At 43.1% G+C, this 23,099-nt stretch overlaps 1 protein-coding gene and 1 non-coding gene across 2 annotated transcripts in view; both read left to right on the top strand.

Annotated features, from left to right (window-relative positions):
• The window catches only part of NOP58 (NOP58 ribonucleoprotein), a 28,152-nt gene extending 11,754 nt beyond the window's left edge, over window positions 1-16,398 (top strand). Inside the window, exons 6-15 of the mRNA XM_073633289.1 lie at window positions 3,483-3,547; window positions 3,630-3,764; window positions 4,496-4,641; window positions 6,417-6,543; window positions 7,035-7,198; window positions 10,190-10,324; window positions 10,538-10,599; window positions 13,126-13,283; window positions 13,385-13,491; window positions 15,131-16,398. Of these exons, the coding sequence (XP_073489390.1) occupies window positions 3,483-3,547; window positions 3,630-3,764; window positions 4,496-4,641; window positions 6,417-6,543; window positions 7,035-7,198; window positions 10,190-10,324; window positions 10,538-10,599; window positions 13,126-13,283; window positions 13,385-13,491; window positions 15,131-15,190 (1,159 nt within the window). The 3' untranslated portion in view covers window positions 15,191-16,398. The remainder of the gene's footprint in view (window positions 1-3,482; window positions 3,548-3,629; window positions 3,765-4,495; window positions 4,642-6,416; window positions 6,544-7,034; window positions 7,199-10,189; window positions 10,325-10,537; window positions 10,600-13,125; window positions 13,284-13,384; window positions 13,492-15,130) is intronic.
• Window positions 10,354-10,435, top strand: LOC141101951 (small nucleolar RNA SNORD11B). Its single transcript, XR_012235077.1, has one exon. It is a non-coding gene; the product is annotated as a small nucleolar RNA SNORD11B (small nucleolar RNA).
• Window positions 16,399-23,099: the final 6,701 nt, after the last annotated feature.

Genomic DNA, 23,099 nt, shown 5'->3' with positions numbered 1-23,099 from the left:
GACCATCGACATCAAGGATGCCTACCTGCTCATTCCAATTTGTGCACGACACCAGCGATTCCTCTGCTTTGCTGTGGGAGAGAAGCATTATCGGTTCGTGGCATTACCCTTTGGTCTCACCTCCGCTCCTCGGGTCTTCACAAAAGTGTTGGCCCCGGTTCTGGCGTTGCTGCGCCAGCGGGGAATTGCTGCTCTGGGCTACCTGAATGACCACCTGCGAGCGGAGTCTCCTGCTACCCTGAGGGGCGACATGGAGATCACTATTCAGACTGTCAGATTTTGGGTGGCTGATATACTACCAGAAGTCTGAGCTGGATCCAGCTCAGAAATTGGATTATCTGGGTCTGACTCTGGATGCCGCTCTGGACAAACTCCAGAAGTTACAGGCGGCGACTCGCTTACTGCTGTCCAGCAGGTGGGTCTCCCTGCGGACTTGAATGCGGGTGCTGGGCCTGGTGGTATCTACTTTCAAGGTGGTCCCGTTTGCTCCATTCATACAAGATCCTGTTAAAATGGGACAAATGTCCATGATCTCTGGATAATCGGATTTGGCTGAGCAAAGCCAAAGAAACCAAGGAGTCCCTGATCTGGTGTCTTCATTCCCCTGCTCTTCAGCAGGGAAAATCCTTTCTCCCTCTGTACTGGACGGTGGTCACCACCACTGCCAGTCTGGGTGGGGAGGAGTCCTGGGCCTGAGCTCTGCTCAGGGTCGCTGGACGTTGGAGGAATCCAGTCTACCTATCAACATTTTGGAACTCTGGGCGATCAGATTCTGTTTGGATCATTGGACTGATTGACTTCAGTGGCTCCCGGTACGGCTCCAGGCGGACAATGCCACGGCGGTGGCCTATGTCAACCACCAGGATATTACAAGGTATGTGTTATCGGGCCTGGAAGTAGCCGGCATTCTCCGATAGGCAGAGCGCTCCATCCCGGCCATCACGCCGTCCACATTCCAGGGGTGGACAACTGGCAGGCGGATTACCTCACTCGACAGGCGTTGGACCAAGAGGAATGGTCCCTTCATCAGGATATTTTTTTTAACAGATATGCCTGCGCTGGGGCATTCCAGAGGTAGATCTGTTGGTATCAACAAAGGTGCAGCGGTTTGTGGCCATGTCTCTGGATCCTCTGGCGGACGCCACAGACGCACTCTGGAGGGGCCAGTATCGTCTGATCTACCCCTTTCCTCCTAAAGCTTCTGCCGTGGCTTACGCAGGATCGAGGCCAAAGGAATTCCGGTCATTCTAGTAGCCCCGGACCGGTCTTGTTGGTCCTGGTCGCAGACTCCCCCTGTCGGCTGCCTCTCAGAGAGGATCTGCTATCCCAAAGGATGATCTTCCACCCTGCTTTACCATCGCTTGCTTTAACAGCCTGGCTGTTGAAAGTCAAGTGCTGAAGGATAGAGGCTTACCTGCATCGGTGATTCAGACACTACTTAAAGCTAGGAAGTCTACTTCCAGGAAGAAATATTATCGTACGTGGAAAGCGTACGTTTCATGGTGTGAATTGGTGGGCGTTCACCCATGTTCCTTTTCGGTGGCATGGATTTTGCCTTTCCTTCAACGGGTCGTTAAAAAGAATTTGGCCTTGAGCACTATCAAGTGCCAGGTGTCTGCTTTGGCAGTTTTATTTCAACGTCCCCTGGCTTCATATTCCCTGGTGCGTACCTTCATTTGGGGGGTTCGACATGTGACTCCACTGGTGCGGTCCCCTTTGCCACCTTGGGACTTGAATCTGTTGCTTTCTGTTCTACAGAAGCCTCCTTTTGAGAATATTTGATAAATTCCCCTGCTCACTGTCACTTTCTTGGTGGCTATCACTTCTGCTCGCAGAGTGTCGGAATTGGCGTTATCCTGTGGTACGCCCTACCTGGTGATTTACAAAGACAAGGTGGTTCTTCGTCCTTGTCCTTCGTTCTTTCCAAACGTTGTTTCTGATTTTCATTTTAAATGAGGACATTGTGTTGGATTCCCTGTGTCCCAGGCCGCAACATCCGAGGGAATTTGCCTTGCACGCCCTGGATGTGGTTCGGGCGTTCAGGGTGTATTTGGCTGCCACTGAGTCCTTTCGGAGGTCAGACTCCCTGTTTGTGATCATGGATGGGCCTCTGCGACCTTTTCTAGATGGATCAGCCAGACGGTGACTCAGGCCTATTATTCTATCAGGGGTAGGGGACGCCCCCCCCCCCCCCCTCCCTCCGGTGAAGACGCACTCTACTCGAGTGCTGAGTGCCTCCTGGGCCTTCCGTCATCAAGCGTCAATGATGCAAGTTTGCAAGGCGGCCACATGGTCGTTGGTGCACACATTCAGAAAAAAGTGGATGTGCTGGCATCTGCGACTGCCTCATTTGGCCGCAAGGTGCTGTGGTCTAGGGGGTCTATCCCTCTTGAAAGGGTTTCTTGCTGTTCGGGTTGGGCTCCAGTTGTTCTCGTTGAGCTACGGTTATCTGGTTGGCCTGTTATTTGTTGGCTGCTCCACCCCTCATGTTTGGCACTGCTTTGGGACGTCCCTATGGATCTGAATAAGGAAGCGCTGTGTCTGTCAATGAACTCAGAGAAATGGATTACGGTACGTCAAAAATCCAATAACTTTCAGTCTTTTTTTCGTTTATCGCAAAAAATAAAAATCCCAGAGGTGATCAGATACCACCAAAAGAAAGCTCTATTTGCGGGAAAATAAGGACCTAAACTTTGTTTGGGTACAGCATTGCATAACCGTGTAATTACCAGTTAAAGCAGCGCAGTGCCAAACTGTGAAGTTCTCTGGTCATTAAGGGGCTAAATCCTACCGGGGCTGAAGTGGTTAATTGCAAGATTACCATCAAAAAAGGGGGATAAAGAAACAAATTCAACCACCACATCAAAGGTCTGGAAAGTGTGTGTGTGTATATATGTATGTGTGTGTGTGTGTGTGTGTGTGTGTGTATATATATAGTATATTCAGTGAAAGCAGAGTTCCACCCAAAAATGGAACTTCTGCTTTAAGTGCTGGTGACCCCCTGACATGCCACATTTGCGCTTTTTTTTGGGGGGGGGGGGCTCCCACTTCCTCCCCTGGTGCCGCGGTGCCGGAAGGAAGATAACCTCTCCCCCCTCCCTGCAATCTTCTGGGACACGTCACAGGTCCCAGAAGATTGCCCAGCCATTCACAGCATGGCTGGCGCCCACAGTTAAAATGCCGGGGGAGAGGAGCGAGGCTTCATGTGCCCGCATCGCTGGACCATGAGTCTGGTTATTAAAAGTCAGCCACTACACTTTTTGTAGCTTCTAACTTTTAAATGGGTGGAGCTCTGCTTTTAAGTTTTTTTTTTTTTTTACTTTTCTCTTGCTAGATTACCAATTAAGGTGTGAAAACCTCTACAAAATCCAGTTTAAGTGGCTTTAGTAAACTTGTATCAAGGATAGTAATGTTATAATTCTGCAGTTTGCTTTATTGTGGAATAACTCCTGATGCTGATTGTTATATTTCTTTTTCTACAGTCTTTCTCGATACAAACTCAAATTTAGTCCAGACAAAGTGGATACAATGATTGTACAAGCCATATGTAAGAAAAAGGTTAAAGTAACTTTACTGATGAAAATGTAATTTATTGTAACAGTAAGTATGACTTCTTTCTTTAACCCAAGCTCTTCTGGATGATTTGGATAAAGAGTTGAACAATTACATAATGCGTTGCCGAGAATGGTATGGTTGGCACTTCCCTGAGCTTGGCAAAATTATCACTGACAACCTGGCATACTGCAAGTGTCTTAAAGCTGTTGGTAAGTTCATATCTGTACACAAAATATGATGCATAAAGTATAACTATTTTGCATTTGATTGTGTGGATGTGTCCAACTAACTTGTAATTTTATTGGTTTGGTCTACATTTTCTGTTTAAAGTTAAGTGTAATATGTAGGCTTGCTATTTTCAGTGTATTGAAATGGGATGGCTGCAGAATTTTCTACCAAGAGAATTTTGAAAAACTAAATTTTAAAACCTAGTTAACTGGGACAAAATTGTATCTTTTTATTCTTGATGTGTGGAACCATTGAAAAAGTGTGTGTGTGTGTGTGTGTGTGTGAATTCAGTTTGAAATTCTGGTAAAAAAAAGTTTGACCAACATTTCTATTATAATTGCTATGGTTGTCGTGCTGGGCGTCAACACTTAAACTGAGAGTTCTCAAGTTTAGTAAGAAGGGATGTTTTCTTGAATCTCTCAAACTAGTTTTACAGCAACCTCTGGCCAGTGATGATGATTCATGTCTAATTGCCTGATAGAGTTTGAGAACTATACACTTGCTAAGTCGTATAGCTTCTGGTCACTTTGGTGGGGTGTTTTTTTTTTTTGTTTTTTTTTGTTTTTTTTTTTTTGTTTTTTTAGGACAGGTAGCTACAGATTCTGTACCAGACTCAGGAAGGGACTATATATCATGCTAAATGTTGTATCAGTGAATTTAGTATTTTGTTCATAGCTTGCTCATTTACTACAGTCATTTTCTTTTCCAATAGGTGATAGAGTTAACTTTGCTACATTTGACCTCTCTGAGTATCTGCCAGAGGAGGTAGAGGCAGAAGTTAAAGCTGCTGCTGAAATTTCTATGGGTACGGAGGTATCGGAGGAGGATATAAACAACATCCTACACTTGTGTGACCAGGTAGTTATCACATAGTGCTTTGTAAAATCAGTCCGCCTCTTCTAAAATAATAGAAGGGCCAGTTCATACCACATGCTGTCCAGTGCGTGTTTTTTTTTTTCTGCTTCAAAAACGCATGGAAAGTATGTTATATTGTTTTCAATGGCATAGTTTACACCAGTGCTTGCCAGTTCTGGAAAACAATTAGAACATGCTACATTTTTCCTGGACTGTACTGTAAGGCTATAAAAAGCATCAAAAATGCACTGGAACACACATGTCCTTTTAAGATTAAGAGAAAAGAGTGGGAGGGAATGCACTGCAATGCATTAAAGCCTCTGGAATGCATCCAAACTGCCTCCTTTTTTTTTTTTTTCATATGGTGTGAACTGGCCCTTAAGTTGACAAAATGCCATCATTAAACAATTTTATGACAGTTAATAAAATTAAGTACTTAAAAAAAAAATTTTTTGTTTTTCAGATGTTTAAAAAAGTCTCTGGCACCTAGCCTACCTAAAATATGTACAGTATAATGTTTTTAGGAAATACAAATGTGAAAGTAACAGTAGGTTTACAGAAAAAAATGAACCTGAAAGTCACTAAAATATACAGCTTGGTGGCTGCTCTAAGCGGGTATTTTAATAACCATGTCCTCAGTTTCCATCTATAATTAGTACCAATAGGATTTTTAAAGACTAACTGCAGTCTGCTCACGTAACTTGTAATAAAAACATCTTTGCCATTCTGAAGCTTCCCTCCAACCACTTTGCATATTTTAGATATACTGTAATTCTGTACTTGCCAAATATGCTGCAGAAATCTTCTCCCATGGAGTCTGGCTGCAACCATTTTAACTGTGAGCGTCTGAAGCTGCTACCTGTTCACTTCCTGGGTTTACACAGAGGCACACCTTCAGCCCTGCAGCTCTCATTGGCCCTCTTATGACTTATCCCCCCTACTTTCCTGGGAAACTCTAAGAGCTGTGCATGTCTTAAGCCTAGGCTTTTTACCAAACAGGAAGTGGGCTGTCTAAGGTATTTACTGGCAGAAAAAAAGTTTTACTATCCAAAGTTAATATATACAAAGTTAAAACAAGAGCAGAAGATTTAATAGATGGAAAGTTGAAAAACTTACTCAAGGTCAAACTGTTTTAGGTGTATTGAGTGCTCTTCAAATCTAGGGTGGTGTAAGTGTAGCTCTAACAATAAGCTCTTATTTGTGCCTAAGTTTACCATGGAAGGTGAATTGTGTTATCTGTTTTATAAGTGCAGAAAAATACCTGTTGATCCTAAATGCAGTGCTGCTATGTGCACTCTGCAGTGTGATCTCAGTCTTCATCAGCTATTATCTGGCTACTTCTGAAATACAGAACACCTCCACCTAATGTATGTGGTTGGGGGTGTACTTCATACCTAACCTAATTCCTTTCCTAAGACATGGTTCACACTGCTGCTTTGAAATCGTGCTACTTCGTTTGAAGCAGTGCGACTTCCCTGACATCATGCACCAGATGTCTATGCAAGTCACACCTGAAATCGCAGAAAATAGTGCAGGAACATTTTTTTATATCAAATTGGTGCGTAAAAAACTGAATCGCACCAGTTTGAAAGGTTCCATTGCCGACCATAGGTTACGACTTGTCGTGTGATTTGGAACTGTCAGATCGCATGACTAGTCGCATCTGTGTGAACCGGGTCTTCGGCTTCACCTCTTTAATTTGCAGTAAAATGTTAACTTTTAGGCAGTTTGATTTAATCCAGGTTTTTTTTTTTTTTTTTTTTTTTTCCTGTGTGCAGGTGATTGAGATTACAGAGTACAGATCACAGCTTTACGATTATCTCAAGAACAGAATGATGGCCATAGCCCCTAACCTTACTATATTAGTAGGAGAGTTAGTTGGTGCCAGACTTATTGCTCATGCAGGTGAGTGTTCTTGTGCAAAATATGTGCACAAATCTGTATATGGTTAAAAAAAAAAAAAAAAAAAAAAAAAAAAACTAAAAACACTCTGCACTTGCCCAAAAATTTTGTCAATAATCCTAAGTGGTGTATCCAAGCAATAGGGTGTGTTCAATCTCCAAATATAAACCTCAAACTCAATAAATTGTGTGTATATGTATGTATTACACATATATATATATATATATCAGCAAAATATATAACCATATACTGTAAAGGTCGCCCCAACACGTATTTGCTCAACTCTTACACACATCTTTTGGCAGTGTACTGACATGTATTGTGTGCCGCATTAGGCAAAAATGGTGCATGTTCAATCATGGGTTCGTTCTGGTGCATTAAGTTTGATTGTGCTGCCTTAATGCATTACAGATTAGTGTATCAGAAAAGACAGGTCTACATGGGCCCTTAAAATAAGGTTCTGGATTACCTGATCATGTGTGTTTATTTTCCAGGTTCCCTTCTAAATCTAGCAAAACACCCGGCTTCTACTGTGCAGATCTTGGGAGCAGAAAAGGCATTGTTTAGAGCATTGAAGACCAAAAGGGACACTCCTAAATATGGTCTCATTTACCATGCTTCCCTAGTTGGACAGACTACACCTAAGAATAAGGGAAAGGTGAGTCTTGTGAGATTTACTGCTTGAAACAATTTTATGTCCTCTTGCCTTAGTTGATCCCTTTTTGATGGACATTAGAAAATGGTTCTGTGGTATTATTTTTAATGGGCATAAACCATGTCTTTGGGAGGACTGTTCTTCAAAGTACTGTATTATGTTCTTGGTTAATCTGCTGCCAGACAACTTCAGTATCAAATTGTCTTAATTCATACAGGACAGGTTTGATATTCATAAACCTGGCATTATAGCATGGTACCTTCAAGTGATTGGACTCTGTACTAGCAAAGATAGGTAGATGGCCAGGTACTAAATCACAACACAGGTTGCACACTCTACTGCCTAGAGCCCTGTTGTAAAAGGGAAGTCCGGTCAGTATAATTTTCTTCAAGCAGAGGTTTGAATCTCCTATTTATGCAATAACTCGCCCCTCTTCACATCACATTCCCCCATCACCCCCACCCCCCACCCCCCTTTCTTTACAGTGCAGGTAACTGCAATGACAGTGTGTCATGTTCAGACGAGAACAGTGTTTCATTGCATACCAGAGCTGTGCAGTGTTGGGCAACATGTTTGCATAATTTTGCTCCACTGCATGGGGTTTGTCACTGCTGTAAAAAAAAAAAAAGTGGAGCCGTGTGATGCAATAGCCCTCTGCCACCAGCTGTTCATCTCAACTCTGTATAGACAGCAGTATTTTGGGCTGCAGGGCAGTGTTAAAAGGCCCCTTACATTACAGTGCTCCCCTTTTATATCACATATCACCCCCCCCCCGGCATCAAAGTTCCCCATTTTACTATACAATCCATCCATTTACATCAGTGCACCCCTTTACAGTACAGTTCCCCCCTTTACGTCTCAAGGCACCCCTTCACAATACATTCACCCTATTTACATCACAGTGCACCCCTTTTAAATCGGTCCCATTCTTCACAATACAGTCCCCCGTTTACATCACATTACACCCATTTATAATTCTGTCTTCCTATTTACATCGCAGGGCACCCCTTTTAATCAAAATACAGTGAAACCTTGGATTGAGAGTAACTTGGTTTGAGAGCGTTTTGCAAGACAAGTAAATTGTCTTGATATACAAGTAGTGTCATGTCACAACAGAGTATAAAAGAGAAGAGTGGTGCATCTAAGTGTAGTAATATGATTACATTTAATGAAGGTACAACATTTAGCAACTGGTTGATGATTAAAACAGGCACATCTCAGTATGCAGGCATCCCGGGTAAAGCTGTCCACATAGATCATCATCCTTTCCACGCTGCGCTCTACGCCTCACTTTCAGATCGCTCTACTGCAGGGTAGTCTTTCTGATCACGATTGCAGACTGACAGCAGTGAGAGCCGGCGGTGCGGATGATGGTCTATGTGGACATCTTTACCCCAGATGCCTGCATACTTAGATGTGCCAGTTTTAATCAACAACAATGTGAGTTGCTAAATGCTTAAATGTAACCATATTGCTACACTTAGATGCGTCTCTTCTCTTTTCTACTCCTATCTCCTGCTGGATTTTGGTTCTAATCCCCCTGTGGTGGAGGCTGCCATTTGTAAATGGACATTTTATGGTTACACAAACTATCACATTGCTGTAATCTTTTTATATCTACTATAAACTGAAAGACCTATGAATAAATGGTTGTGGAACGAATCATCTGAGTTTCCATTATTTCGTATGGGAAAATTCACTTTGTTATACAAGTGCTTTGGATTACAAGCATGTTTCCGGAACGAATTATGCTCGCAATCCAAGGTTTTACTGTAACTCCATTTACATTAAGCCTGATCAGTGGAGACAAGTCCAGGAGGAAGAAATTTGGCTTGTGACAGAGGTAAACTGTATGAATTTATAGTGCAGGACATTTATAGGACTGTAATTTTATGTATGTTAAAGCTTTAATTTGCACCCTATTTTGCTAAAACATGTTTCTTAGATCCACCTGCAAACATTCAATGGACTTTCTAACAAAACACTGACATCTGAAAATATGACTATTTTGTATAATTAAATGGCTAAAAAAATTTGAGATTTTGATGGCCTTTAATATCTATATCTTGGCGTACAGGACACGGGCTTGATATTCATTGACCCTGGGTTATAGTCTGGTACCTTCAAATGACTGGACAAAGGCAAATATTTTGAGGGTACAACTCCTGGGTGGTTTCCTATACCACTACACGAGTCTTCAATTTTGTAGCAAGCAATGTAGAGGAACAGAGGGGAGTATGGCCTGTGCTCTGTACTGTATGCCAAGATATGGAATTTACAGGTAAATCAATTCTTTTTATGCTAATTGTAGAGTACAGGACACAGGCTTGATATTCATAGACCCTGGGATCAGGCAGTAAATAGGAAGTATGGGCAACAACAAGGCAAACAACTGTGCCAACAGGCCCAACAACAAGGGTGAACAGATCTAACTCGGAGTGCTGTTGCAGTCACTTCTTTAAAGTGGTTCTGAAGGCTGCAGTTTTTATATCTTGATGCATCCTATGCATTAAGATAAGCCTTCTGTGTGCAGCAGCCCCCATAATACCTGAGCCCCATCTCGATCCAGCGGTATGGCACAAGAGACTCAGCTGTCCGGGATTCTCCCTCCTTGGCTGAGACAGCAGTGAAGTGCCATTGGCTCCCGCTGCTGTCAAAGTCAGTGAGCCAGTAAGGAGAGCGGGGGGTGGGGCCAGGCCACGGCTCTGTCTGAATGGACACAAGGAACTGCGGCTTAGCTTGGGTGCCCCCATAGTAAGCTGCTTGCTGTGGGGGCACTCAACTGGAGGGAAGAGACCAAAGAGGGACCCAAGAAGAGGATCTGGGCTGCCCTGTACAAAACCACTGCACAGAGCAGGTAAGTATAACATGTTTGGCTTTTTTTTTTTTTTTAACAAAAAAAAAAAAAAAAAATGCGAGTTTAGTATCACTTTAAGCATTCCATAAGCAATTTTCTTTGCACACTAATTTTTTATTCTTTCCCCCCCCACATAGATATCCCGCATGCTGGCAGCCAAGGCGGCTCTTGCTATCAGATATGATGCCCTTGGGGAGGACACAAATGCTCAGCTGGGGGTAGAGACGAGAGCAAAATTGGAAGTGCGTCTTCGAAATCTGGAGGAGAAAGGGGTATGTGATGTAAATGGAGTACAACTTACTGTTGTCTATGATGATGACTTATTAATATTGCCTGATATTTCTATGAGGGCAATATCAGTCACTACCTCATCTGAGACATTTTTTTTCCACTTTTGTGTCACTCCAGTATATGTATTTTCCATTATTATAATCAGTAATATTTTAGTTATCCTACTGAATTATTCTTTTTACCCCCTCCCCCAGCTGAAAAGAATAAGCGGCACTGGAAAAGCACTTGCCAGGGCAGACAAATATCAGCACAAAAGGTAATTTTATTTTGTAAATTTTGGGTTGTGGTTGGGCTTTGGAGCGGTTTTCTTTTTATGTTACTTGGTACTCCTTTTTTGAGGATACTTCTGAGGCTGAAGGTTATTTTATGGCCAATTTTTAGAAGTTGTCAGGAATTTTTCCCTGAGACATGAAGTTAAATTATATCTCCGCATTAAGGCACCTATTACACGATTGGCCTGCTAGAAGTTGTCAGAAATGTTTCCCCTAAAGCATGATGTTAAATTAAATCTCCACACTAAGGCCCCTTTTTACACGATCGACCCGCTCGGATCAGCCTGTCTGTTTTTCAGATGGATCCGATCAGGCCATCACTGAGCTGGTGGAATCTGTCCAATGGATCCACTCTATGTGAACCCAGCCTTGGGCACAAAAAGCAGGTAGAGAAGACACTGCGTTTTAAAGTTAACCTATGCTGGACCATATGAAGAAAGGGATATCACCGTTTCAGGCCGGTCAGCTGAAACAAAGACTTCCCCTCTGGAATTGAAGAGCCCCAGGTGCTGGCTAATGTGTATAGCAAATGAAAATGAACGGGAAATCTGGACAGCTGCACTCCAAAGAAAATTTCTTTTGCCTTTATTGAAAAATCGGGATCACACTGTACAGGCCACAGCAAGGAGATACAGACAGGAGCTGATGCGCTTTCACACTACGGAGAGTGCTTACTCATAGCATGCTTCTATGAGTAAGCACTTTGAGCAAAAGAAGTTTTCTTTGGAATGTGGCTGTCCAGAGTTTTCCCGTTCATTCTCATATGCTGGACCATAGATGAAAAAAGTGCCCTGGATAGTGTGCAAAAGTTAAGGGAATGGCCATTCAAGTATTTCCACATTCTTTTTTTTAACAAGCCGTAAATGAGCTTTATAACAACCTCACTGACATATGTAGACACTGTCTAATAACTCTTAACATTTACAAGAAGAGTACTGATGTTGTGCAGTTTGGTTCTCTCGGCACTCTGTTAACCTCCCTGACAGCATTCCAGAGCTTATGCTTTGTTTTATAATATAGGTGGCTATCAAGTTACTGCTGAAAAGGGGGCTTAGACAAGTACTTAAGTGCAAAGTGTGACTGCAGCTACAAAGGTACACAAGCGCTGATTTTGAAGATATTGGCTGGGCAAAAAATTGTGTCCCAACTTTATTGCTGCCTGTTAACCGTTGTAATCACAGCCTTTACTGTTAGCTGGCTTAGTTAACTGCCCTCTTATCTGTGCACTGGTTGACCAATATCCTAAACGCCTATTAGTTACCTCACATAGACTTGCTCTGCAGACTCCACATCTCAGCACCACTGAACAGCAGGATGGTCAACCAGGCCTCGAAGGTATTTTATGGTTCCGGAGAAAGCAATCGGGACGGTGTCAGTGTTTTTTATTTTATTACAATTTTACTTAAAAGAAAAAAATTTAATAAATATTTAATCAACCCAGTTGGGGGGGGGGGGGTGGGGGTGGCTTTGGTGAGATATCAGTGGTCTAAACAGACCCTGACATCTCCCCTTTGAGACAGGGAAAGGGACCGAGGACACAGATTCCCCAGTCCCTTTCTCTGCAGTCTCAGCTGCACTGAAGATGAATGGACAGGAGACAGAGGCTCATGTTCATTCATAAACTGAAGCATCGTAAACCAGTCTCCCTGTATAGATTTCAATAAAGCGGCTGAAAGCCCGGGAGAGGAGGAGAAGCAGCTGTCTGCTGCTTTATTGAAATCTATACTAACTTCCCCACCGATCATTCCCGACTGCCTAGGTTTTCGGATTAGGCATTGGAGCATTAGTACAAGTACTCATGCAAATGCTCGGTATCGGCACCGATACTAGTATCGGTGCAACCCTATTTCTTATAGTCAAGACTTTAAAAGTCTTTACAGCTTATCAGTGTGAGTTAATTATGGATAATGGCCCTAGAATTATTGCAGTCACTCTGATGTTCCTGGGGATACTTCACATGTGTGGTCCAGTCGCTGTTTACATTTGTGTGGGGGGCAGGGGTTCTTGTTAGATTCCCAATATCTTCCCTGCCTCCAGAGCAGTTAACCAAGCACAGATGACCGTTCTGAAATCAGAAGTGACAACCTTATCGCTTCCAGCTTCATTTATCAGAGAAGATTGGGGAATGGATGTTGCTTAATCTCCTCTGTGTGAAGCAATCCTGGCCGTTTTACTAGCAGAGGGAGGTGGGGACGGCCCTTCTGAATACCGTAAAAGTGGACAGGTGGCTGTAGAGCTGCCTGGGTCACTTTTACTAGACAGCGAATCGCCGTAAAAAAAAAAGATACTAAGAATATGGCTGCAGCTGTCATGATCTTGATATAACCACTTGCTGGCAGGCTGTGTATATGCTTATGGCAAGTGGTAAAGAACAACATTTGTGATGCATCAGATGACTAGAAAGTTTGTGCTGTATTTCTCTTCCTAATTTTATCTTTAAAAGATTTTCAGGCCTATTTATTGAAATGAATAACTAGTTTTAACACGTTATTGGTATGTGTGCTTTTCAGTGAAGTGAGGACCTATGACCCATCAGGGGATTCCACTTTGCCTTCTGTCCCCAAGAAACGAAAGTTTGAGGAGGTTGAGCAAGAAGAGGAGCAGCCAGTTGAGGTCAAAGCGAAAAAAGCCAAGAAACCCAAAATAACAGAGATAGAAGCGGCAGAAGGCAAGTGATCATATGCTGATTTGTTTTTAATAGATTCTTAGAAATGCTTGATTTTGGCTAAACGTGTTTTTTTTATTTATTTTTTTTTTTTTTTCTTTCAGAACCAGAAGAAGTTGAGTCGACCCCAAAGAAAAAAAAGAAGAAAATTAAAATAAAAGTAGAAGAGGAAGAACAAGCAGAGGAAGAGCCTACAACTAGCACAGCTGAGGTAATAGATTAGTGGAGTAGTATAAGAATGGCCGGGGATGGAATAATCTGCTTGGATGACTGGGCTCTTACTATCTTAACCGCTTCAGCCCCGGAGGATTTGGCTGCTCAATGACTGTACCATTTTTTGCGATTCGGCACTCTGTCGCTTTAATTGACAATTGCGCGGTCATGCGACGTTGTACCCAAACAAAATTGACGTCCCCCCGTCCGTCCGTCCCCCCCCCCCCCCCCCACAAATAGCTTTCTTTTTTTTTTTCTTTTTTTTTGTGGTATTTGATCACCTCTGGTTTTTATTTTTTTGCGCTATAAACAGAGAGTGACAATTTTGAACAAAAACACTATTTTGTAATTTTTTTTTTTTTCTATAATATCCCCCTTTTTTTTTTTTTTCCAAAGCAAATTTTCTCAGTTTAGGTCGATATGTATTCTTCTACATATTTTTGGTAATAAAAATAGCAATAAGCATATATTGGTTTGTGCAAAAGTTATAGCGTCTACAAAATAGGGGATAGATTTATAGCATTTTTATATTTTTTACTGGTAATGGCGGCGATCTGCGATTTTTTTTTTTTTTTTTTTTTTTTTTTTTTTTTTTTTTATACTGACTGCGACGTTACGCCGGACACATCGGACAATTTTGACACATTTTTGGGACCATTGGCATTTATACAGCGATCCGTGCTATAAAATGCATTGAATACTGTATAATTGTCACTGGCGGGGGGGGGCGCAATCAAGGGGTTAATTGTGTTCCCTAGTGTGTGTTTTAACTGAAGGGGGGAGGGGACTTTGTATGAACAGACAATCTGTCACTTCTCCCCTCAGAGAACTGGGATCACTGTGTTTACAAACAGAGGTCGCGGTTCTCGTCATGTTACGAGCGATCGCGGGAGCCTGGCGGTCATCGAGACTGCCGGGCACTCGCATCGACTCCGGGTGCAAGCAGCACACATGCACCCCTAGTGGCTGCCCAAAGGAGCGCCGTACCATAATGACTATTTGCCTGCCCGTGCCATTCTGCCACAGTAAAACTGTGGCGGCTGGTCGGCAAACGGTTAAAGTTAATGCTGAGTTTAGTGTCAAAGGAAACCCTTGCTGAGACAATATTGAGGCTGCCATTTTTAACCCGCTACTGTAAACGCCAGTTACCTGGTTGTCTTGCGTATCCAGTGTCTTCAGTACTTTTGAGGTGTTTTTTTTTTTTTTTTTTTACCTACAACAAGCATGAAGATCAAGAGTAAACTCCATGGTTGCATGCTTGCTTGCTCCAGGTCAGAGTACTGATGCAAGAGATGGATTCTGGGAAGCATTTTTGAAATATGTATTTTCAAAAGGTTGGCAGCATCGGTAGAGTATTTGTTTTGGCACAGTTTCCTTTTTTTAAGTGTATACATTCTTTCACCTTTTTGAAGTTTCAAGCTAGCATGTGTAAGACTGTATATATCAAAATCAAAGGGGTTGCATTTTATTCTACACACTATTTTTGCATGTGATGCTGAGATCTGTTACATCATGTACAGTACAAGGGCTAATCAAAATAGACGCTTACATTTAGTCTTCCATGTTAGTAGGTGTACTTTACTTTGGTTTTTATCATTATGTTTATATGTCTTTCTTGCACTTTTTCCTTCTAACAGCCTCCTAAAAAGAAGAAGAAGAAAAAAAAGGTGAAGCAAGAGGAGGAAGAGGAAGATTAAAGATTATTGTGGACTTTTTTTTTTTTCTAATGAACTGCTGTCAGTATGTTTTAGTGCTGGAGAAGACCCTGGGAATGGGAATAAAGGCACTTTGTCTAAATGTCTTCTCACATGCTAAGGATTATGGCATGGATCTCTAAAAATTCTTTTTTATTTACAAATACCTCGGTTAATTTTATAGCTCAACTATTTGGATCCGTTTTTCTCGTGCATTGCAATACAAATGCTGCAATCTTTTGAAAATTTGTAAACATTTCTTATTATGTGAAAGGTGACGTCCTCAGAAAATTTTCACTTTATAACCAATTTGTTTCAGCTCTTTGCCTAACACCATTCTACTTTGGGTGGATGCACTTTTTGTGCATATGTAAATATTTTTTTCATTATGCTTTTATCCAACACCATTTTTAGAACATCTGCTTTTTTTTTTTTTTATCAAGGTAGAATTCAATTTTTGGATACTTTTTTTTTTTTTTTTTTTTTTTTTCCTCTGTAGGGTCAGGGTTGTTTTACATGTCTATGGTAAAATGAGTTGGTCCACTGTGATCCGTAAAATAAAATCTCTATTTACCTTGGAATAAACTGGTATGAGACAGGTATTTAGAGAGGGCAACACAGCTACATTTCGTGTTCTTCCTTTGATTAATGAGGCAATTAAAATGGCTGCCATTGTTATTCTTTCTGGAAATGCTAAGTACCTGACAGTCTTTTAGGCCACAGACCTGCAACAAAGCATATTGTCTCTATACTTTTCCTAGGTCCCTGACTAAGATAACATTGACGATGAGGCTTTAGTATGATCATGATAACCAGGAAACTAGCATTCTCAAAGGGAGAGTTTAGCAGAGGCATCCCCCATTTATTTCCCTTAATGAGCCCTCAACCTGTATTTCATGAACTTTTTAGGACCCTACTTTTTATTTGTACAATGGAGACCTCCTCATCGCCAAGGTTTACATATTTTGCAAAGTCCAGACAAAATTGAAGAATCTTTGTGCAGCTTTGTTGTTATACTTTAATTGCCAAAGAAAAAAAACCTACAAAATGCTTTATCATCCATAGTGTGTTTTGCCTCTGCTATGTTTAAAGCAAATGTGAGTTGATACAAGTTTCACTAAGGTCACTTTTAAAGTAGATATTTACATTTCCCAAAAATGTAAAATTGGATGTTTCCCACATGCTTACATTTTAAACGGATATATCACTAATGTAATGTTACTTTTGACCCTTATTTCACTGGTTCGATTGCTAAAAAAGATTTAGTATATTGACAGGGATCAGGTTTGGTTTGAGACAAATCTAAGTTTGGAGATGGTGAACTAACAGCAACCAACTACCAGTGTACTTCCTGGTCTGTGAACAAGGATCTGCTGGCTTAGAAAACAAAATTGTATACTCACCTTTCCGTAATTTTCCTTTCCTGGTGCATCTTCATGGCAGCATGCAATATGGGTTGTGATTCCGCCCCCGACTGAATGTGTTGATGCTGACCCTGCCTTAAGCCATGCTGGAACCAAGAACATATTTCAGCTTTCCTGAATGAAAAGGTAGCTGCCATGCAGGTCACCAGCGTTATCTCAACATCCAGGGGGATGTGGTTCTCTCACTCAACCAAGAAAGATTGCAAATTGACTTCCTGGTTAAATTGGAAGGAGAAAGACACCCCATGGATAAAAGTGGTCTGGAGTTTTAGGACTATTCTGTCCGGGTAGAAACGTTAAGTGAGGCTCCTTGAGTACAAAGCCTGCAGTTCTGACATCCTTTTTCACAGAGGTTGCAGCAACCAGAAATATGTTTTTTAGGGTTTGCAGAGTGTAGTCCATTCTGTAGGATAGAAATGAGAACCATAAGCAAGTTCCACATAGGGAACAATGGGTTCCTGGGAGGTCTAACTTCATGCAAGCCTTTAAGAATTGCATGACTAAAGGGTTGAGGACTCCTTAAATGGGGCGTGGCTACACACGGCATGAGATAGGATGTGCCTGAACTAGCTCTGCTGAGAATCCTTCCTAAAGCACCGCCATCGCACGGACGCAGAAATACCTGCATTAACTACAGTGGCTACCCTGCTACACCCAGCCGGGTATATTTTCACGCTGCCATGTCCAGGAGAGGAGTGGGGCTGAAGCTACTGCCTGGCACACCTTGCCATGATGGCGGCCTCCCCCCCCATTCAGCAAAGGAGGCTGCACAACGATTGGCAGGGGATCTGTACTGAAAGATCTGGCAGCTTGACTTGGAGGAAGAGCACAGCGAGCCGGAGATGGGATCCCTGGATGGAGTCCACAGGCTACTGGACGATACCCAGGCCACATTGTGTGTGAGTACCAGGCCTCCAATATGGAGGCGGCGTCGTCCCAGCTAGACAGAGCTGACCCTGAACCCACATTAAGGGACATATTTGCAGCGGTGACTACATGTAGCCCCTTTATTGCAGACCTGACGGGAGGTGAAGGGCATGAAAGTTGAAATATCCCTAGTCAGGCAAGATATGCAAAAGTTGCGGGAGTGCACATTAGAGGATGAATGGCAGCCTATGCAAAGAGATGTTAGACACATATAATCTGTGTCCTCAGCAAATGCAGCCTGTTCAGAGGAAATGGAGAATCGTTTACGTAGAAATAACATCCGCGCAGTGGGTGTCCCTGAAAGAGTAGAGGGTAAAAATCCAGTAGCCTTTATTGAAGCATGGCTCACAGACACTTTCGGCTGTTATACTCTGTCACCTATGTTTGCAGTGGAGAGGGCACACAGGGTCCCAGTAAGACCTCCACCACAGGGTGCCCCACCAAGGCTCTTTTTCCACCTACTAAACTATAAGGACTGAGACGCCATACTGAGTAAAGCCAAGGCTGCTGGCGCACTAAAAGTGGATAATGCTAAAGTCTCCCTGTTTCTTGATTTTTCAGCAGATGTGCAGAGACAAAGATCCAAGATCATGGCTATTAAAAGGAGGCTATGTGCTCTCAATGTTCAGTATTTCATGCTTTATCCTGCAAAACTGAAAGTCATCGCTAACGGCAACTCACACTTTGACAATCCCACTGCTGCAATGCACTGGCAGGATAGGGAGCAAAGGCATTTGGCTCAGCAACCACTCTAGGGACACTGGGAAGACCAAAGTCTATCACAAATACTGTACAGGTGCTTTTGCTGAATCCTAGAAAACCAGCGGGGATGACTTATGCAGTCTGACATCCCTACACCACAAGAAAAAGTTATTTTTTGGTTTGTTTTTTCAGCGCTCAGTTTATTGTGACACATACTGTTTATCAGCCACACAGCTACTATTGAGCCCCCACAAGATGGTCCTGCGAGGACTTATCCCCCTGCGAGTTTGGGGGTGTTACTTTGTTTTTCTATGGGCCCAGTTGGACAATGACTGTAATGATTTATACCTAATCAATGTGCTGTTCTCTCTCTCTCCCCTGGAAGTTTATCTCTCCACAGAAACTACATATGAGGACTCTGACTTTGTTGACCATTCTCCAAACATCCACTGGGTGCTGCAAGAACACTTATTTTAAGTGTCTGGTAATGTTGCACACACGTTTTATGTGCACCTCAGCTTAAAGTTTGCTCTAACTACTGTAATAATTGAGCCAAATTTTAATGGCTGACATAACTAATGCGGTTACTGTCATGGAATGTAAGAGGCATGGTGGACGGGGTTAAGAGAAATGCGATATTTAAATATTTTAGTAGACTGCAACCACAGCTAATTTTTCTCCAGGAGACACACTTGCAGTCCAACTCTGTCCGCCTGCTGCCATTGCGCAAATACCCAATACAATTCCATTCCACACACTCCTATTCCAGTTAGTGTACTGATTTCTGCTACTATTTCATTTGAATGCATTAAGCAGCGCGTTGACAGAGAGGGCAAATACGTTTTCATATTGTGTAAACTAAATGGGTTCATGTATATTATTGCAGCAGTATATATTCCTCCGCCATTCTCAGTGGCACCACTCAGGAGCTTAGCTCAGTTTATGGCTTTATAGCCGGACGTGCCGGTGTTGGCCCTGGGTAATTTCAATAACACCCTGGACAGGTTGACTTTGACCCCTAGACGGGCCAGATCCACCACAGGAAGGACGGCCTTTGCTTCCTTGCTCTCAGAACTGGGGCTCCATGATGTGTGGCGAGAAAGACATACTGATGTTAGATGCTACTCAACTATGCATTATGGACTCTCTCGTATTGACTTGGGACTGGGAAATGGTACACTAATGCAGCAGGTGAGGGACTCTGCATATTAGCCACATCTCCTATCTGATCACTCTCCTTTTTTGGGTAGATACTGCTGCTTCATCTGGCCGTCCATTGTGGAGAGTGAATCCATTTTGCCTGACCTTGTTTCCATCTCCAGATGGGGTTTTGAGTGCATTGAGAGAATTCCTGCAATTTAATAGTCGGTCTGCCAGTGCAGCGGTGGTCTGGGACTCGCTCAAGGCATTCTTGAGGGGCTGCCTCATTAGAGAAATCACAGACATGCAGAACCGATCTAGGGAATGGGAGGACAGAGGAAATGATGAATAGAGAACAGGCACTAGTCGCTGATCCCTCCCAATCCAATCATGACGCATGGACAGAGGCGCAATATATGTATGTACCAGTTCTAATGTCTGCAGCGGAGAAGAGATACTTTCTCCAACAGGGATATATCAAGGAGGGGGAAAATACAAGACATCTTCTGGCCTTAGTAGCTAGGGAACAACGGGATTCTACAACAATTACAGACATTAAGTAAGCTACAGGGGAAACACATACTCTCAATTCAGACATGTTAAATGACCTATATACTTCCAAAACTAGTTACAATCCCACAGAACTAACCTCATTTTTACAATCTTGCCTTCCCCAGCTTTCGGATGCTGACAGGGATGCATTGAACTCACCAATAACTTTGACAGATGCGTTAGAGGAGGCACCACACCACAAATCACTGGGCTCGTATCAGCTGAGGTGTATGCTCGTTACGGTGGGGTCCTTCTCCCACCCTTGTTAAGGGCTCTCACTGAGGCTGTAGAGACGCGCAGCCTACCTGATAGCATGCAGGAGGCCATTATAGTGGTACTTCCCAAGCCTGGTAAGGATAAGCTTCTGCCGGACTCATACCGCCCGATTTCTTTACTGAATGTGGCCGTTAAGCTGCTGGCACGAGTTCTGGCTACCAGACTCTCGAGTGATAGGCGGATTGGTCCATCGTGATCAGTCCGGGTTTATTCCTACTCTACTCGATCTACGGCCGATAATATTTGGTGTCTGTTTATGAACCTGCAGGTGCCGGTAGATAATACTGGGGGTAGGGCCATTCTGTCACTAGATGCTGCAAAGGCTTTTGACAGCGTGGAGTGGCCCTACCTCTTGGAAATCCTGGCAAGGTTTGGTCTGGGGAGCCAATTTATTGCTTGGGTTAAGGTGTTGTACTCAGGGCCCAGAGCTAGACTCCGTATCAATAACAACTTATCCTCCTTTGATCTTCCTAGAGGCACCCAGCAGGGATGCCCATTATCCCCATTGCTGTTTGCTTTGGCAGTAGAGCCTCTAGCCATTTTGATCCGCAATGCACCAGAGTTTGCGAGGTTGGGGGTGTTACTTAAGGTTAATTGGCTTCTGTCGAAAAAAAAAAAATTGGCCCTAGTATATGAATGTGAATTGGGGACCTTGGATTGTGGGCTCCTTAAGGGTAGGGACTGATGTGAGTGTGCAATGTATGTGTGGAGTGCTGCATAAATTGACAGCACTATATGTGTACCTTAAATAAAAATAATAGATGAGCATCTTAATGAGACACAATGGTAGACACGCACCCGCACTCAGGTTGAACTGGATGGACTGGTGCCTTTTTAACTATGTAACTATGTTGTAGGGTTTCGCAGAGGCTTGCTTGAAGATAAAATATCCCTGTATGCGGATGACACACTTATTTATTTGGGCGACACCGCTGATTCTCTGCAGACAGTGATGAGTATTATAACTGATTTTGGTGGATTTTCGGGCTTTACTATAAATTGGTCCAAATCAATTTTGATGCCCATTGATCTCCTGGCGGCGCCAGCAAGAGCAAATCAGATCGATGTTGCACACAGCTTTAAATACCTGGGGGTGGTGGTATCCCCATATCTGGCAGACCTTGGATTGAACTTGGGCCCGCTACTAGACAGGCAGATGGCTAAATGTAATAGTTGGTGCAAGCTTCCCTTGTCAGTGGTGGGACGAGTGAACCTAATAAAAACGGTGTGGGCTCCGCAACTCTCATACGTGTTCCACAATTCACCTATGTGGATTTCAAACAAATGGTTTAAACGTATTGATTCCTTAATGTGAGATCTGATATGGAAGAAGAAAAAAGCTAGGATTAGCTTAACTACCCTCCAATATGGTAAGGATAAAGGAGGATTAGCTGTACCACATCCTAAACTGTATTTCATAGCCTCACAAATCCAACAGTTGGCAGGGTGGGGAGAGGTTGCAGGAGACGACCCCATAATTAACTTGGTCACAATGTCCAATCCCACATTGAAAGCAGCCTCCCATATGGAAATGGACCTGCCTAGTATACCACACTCAACCCCCACAAGCGATCTCCTTAGGAAAGTGTGGCAGGAATTTCTGAAAGCTAAAGCACTTAAAGGCCCATTACCCTTTACCCCATTATGGAATAATCCTAGATATCCAGAACTGGAGGAATTACAGGGGTTCTTCCCCTGGAGAAAAAGGGGGATATGGTTTTTCCCACAGTTCTATGAAGGGATGGTGCTGAAAACGTATGAACAATTATGTAAGGAATTCCAGTTAGCCCCAAGGGGCTTTCTATAGATACCTCCAACTTAGACATGCCCTGTGGACACAACAGACCCACTCTTTAGTGGTATCATCATCTCCTCTGGTGATGGATGTCCTACAGGCTGAGACCCGGAGGGGACTAATATCCAGGATATATGCTGAATTGCTGTCCTCTGTCCAGGATCATGCCTCATTCAAATGTAGAAGTAAGTGGGTGGAAGATATTGGAAGTATAGATTATTATTATTCAGGATTTATATAGCGCCAACAGTTTACGCAGCGCTTTACAACATTAGGGAGGACAGTACAATACAATACAATTCAATACAGGAGAAATCAGAGGGCCCTGCTCGTTAGAGCTTACAATCTAGGAGGGAGGGTCAAGTTATACAAAAGGGTAATAGCTGTGTGGGATGAGCTCATGGAGAAAGTAGTGCAGTTGTTAGATGGAGGCAGCATAGGCTTCTCTGAAGAGGAAAGTTTTCAGGGATTGCCTAATTGTGGATAAATTTGGAGACAGTCTGACAGATTGGGGTAGGGAATTCCAGAGGATGGGCGAGGCTCGGGAGAAGTCCTGGAGGCGGATATGGGAGGAGGTGATGAGGGAGCTAGAGAGCAGGAGGTCCTGGGAGGAACGGAGAGGGCGATTAGGTTGGTATTTTGAGACTAGGCTAGTGATGTAGCTGGGGGCAGAGTTGTGGATGGCTTTGTAACTTATTGTTAGTATTTTGAATTTAATACGTTGGGCGAGTGGCAGCCAATGGAGGGATTGGCAGAAGGGGGTAGCAGACACTGAGCGATTTGTAAGGTGGATGAGTCTGGCAGCAGCATTCATGATTGACTGAAGGGGGGATAGTCTATTTAAAGGTAAGCCAATGAGGAGGGAGTTGCAGTAGTCGAGGAGAGAGATAACCAGGGAGTGAATTAGGAGCTTTGTGGTTTCGTTGGTTAGATGGGGATCAATGGGACATGGCCCTGGAGTCAATACTTGCGGTATCGGTTTCAGCCTCTCATAAACTGTCACAATTATTTATCTTACACAGAGCATATAGAACACCAGTACAGCTCCATAGCTGGGGGGGTAGAGACTCCCCTGTGCCCGAAATGTAAAGTGCAT

Source organism: Aquarana catesbeiana, linkage group LG06, assembly GCF_042186555.1.
Source record: "Aquarana catesbeiana isolate 2022-GZ linkage group LG06, ASM4218655v1, whole genome shotgun sequence".
NCBI classification, from domain to species: domain Eukaryota; kingdom Metazoa; phylum Chordata; class Amphibia; order Anura; family Ranidae; genus Aquarana; species Aquarana catesbeiana.
Note: the sequence above shows the minus strand (reverse complement) of the source record. Positions and strands in the feature narration are given on the sequence as shown.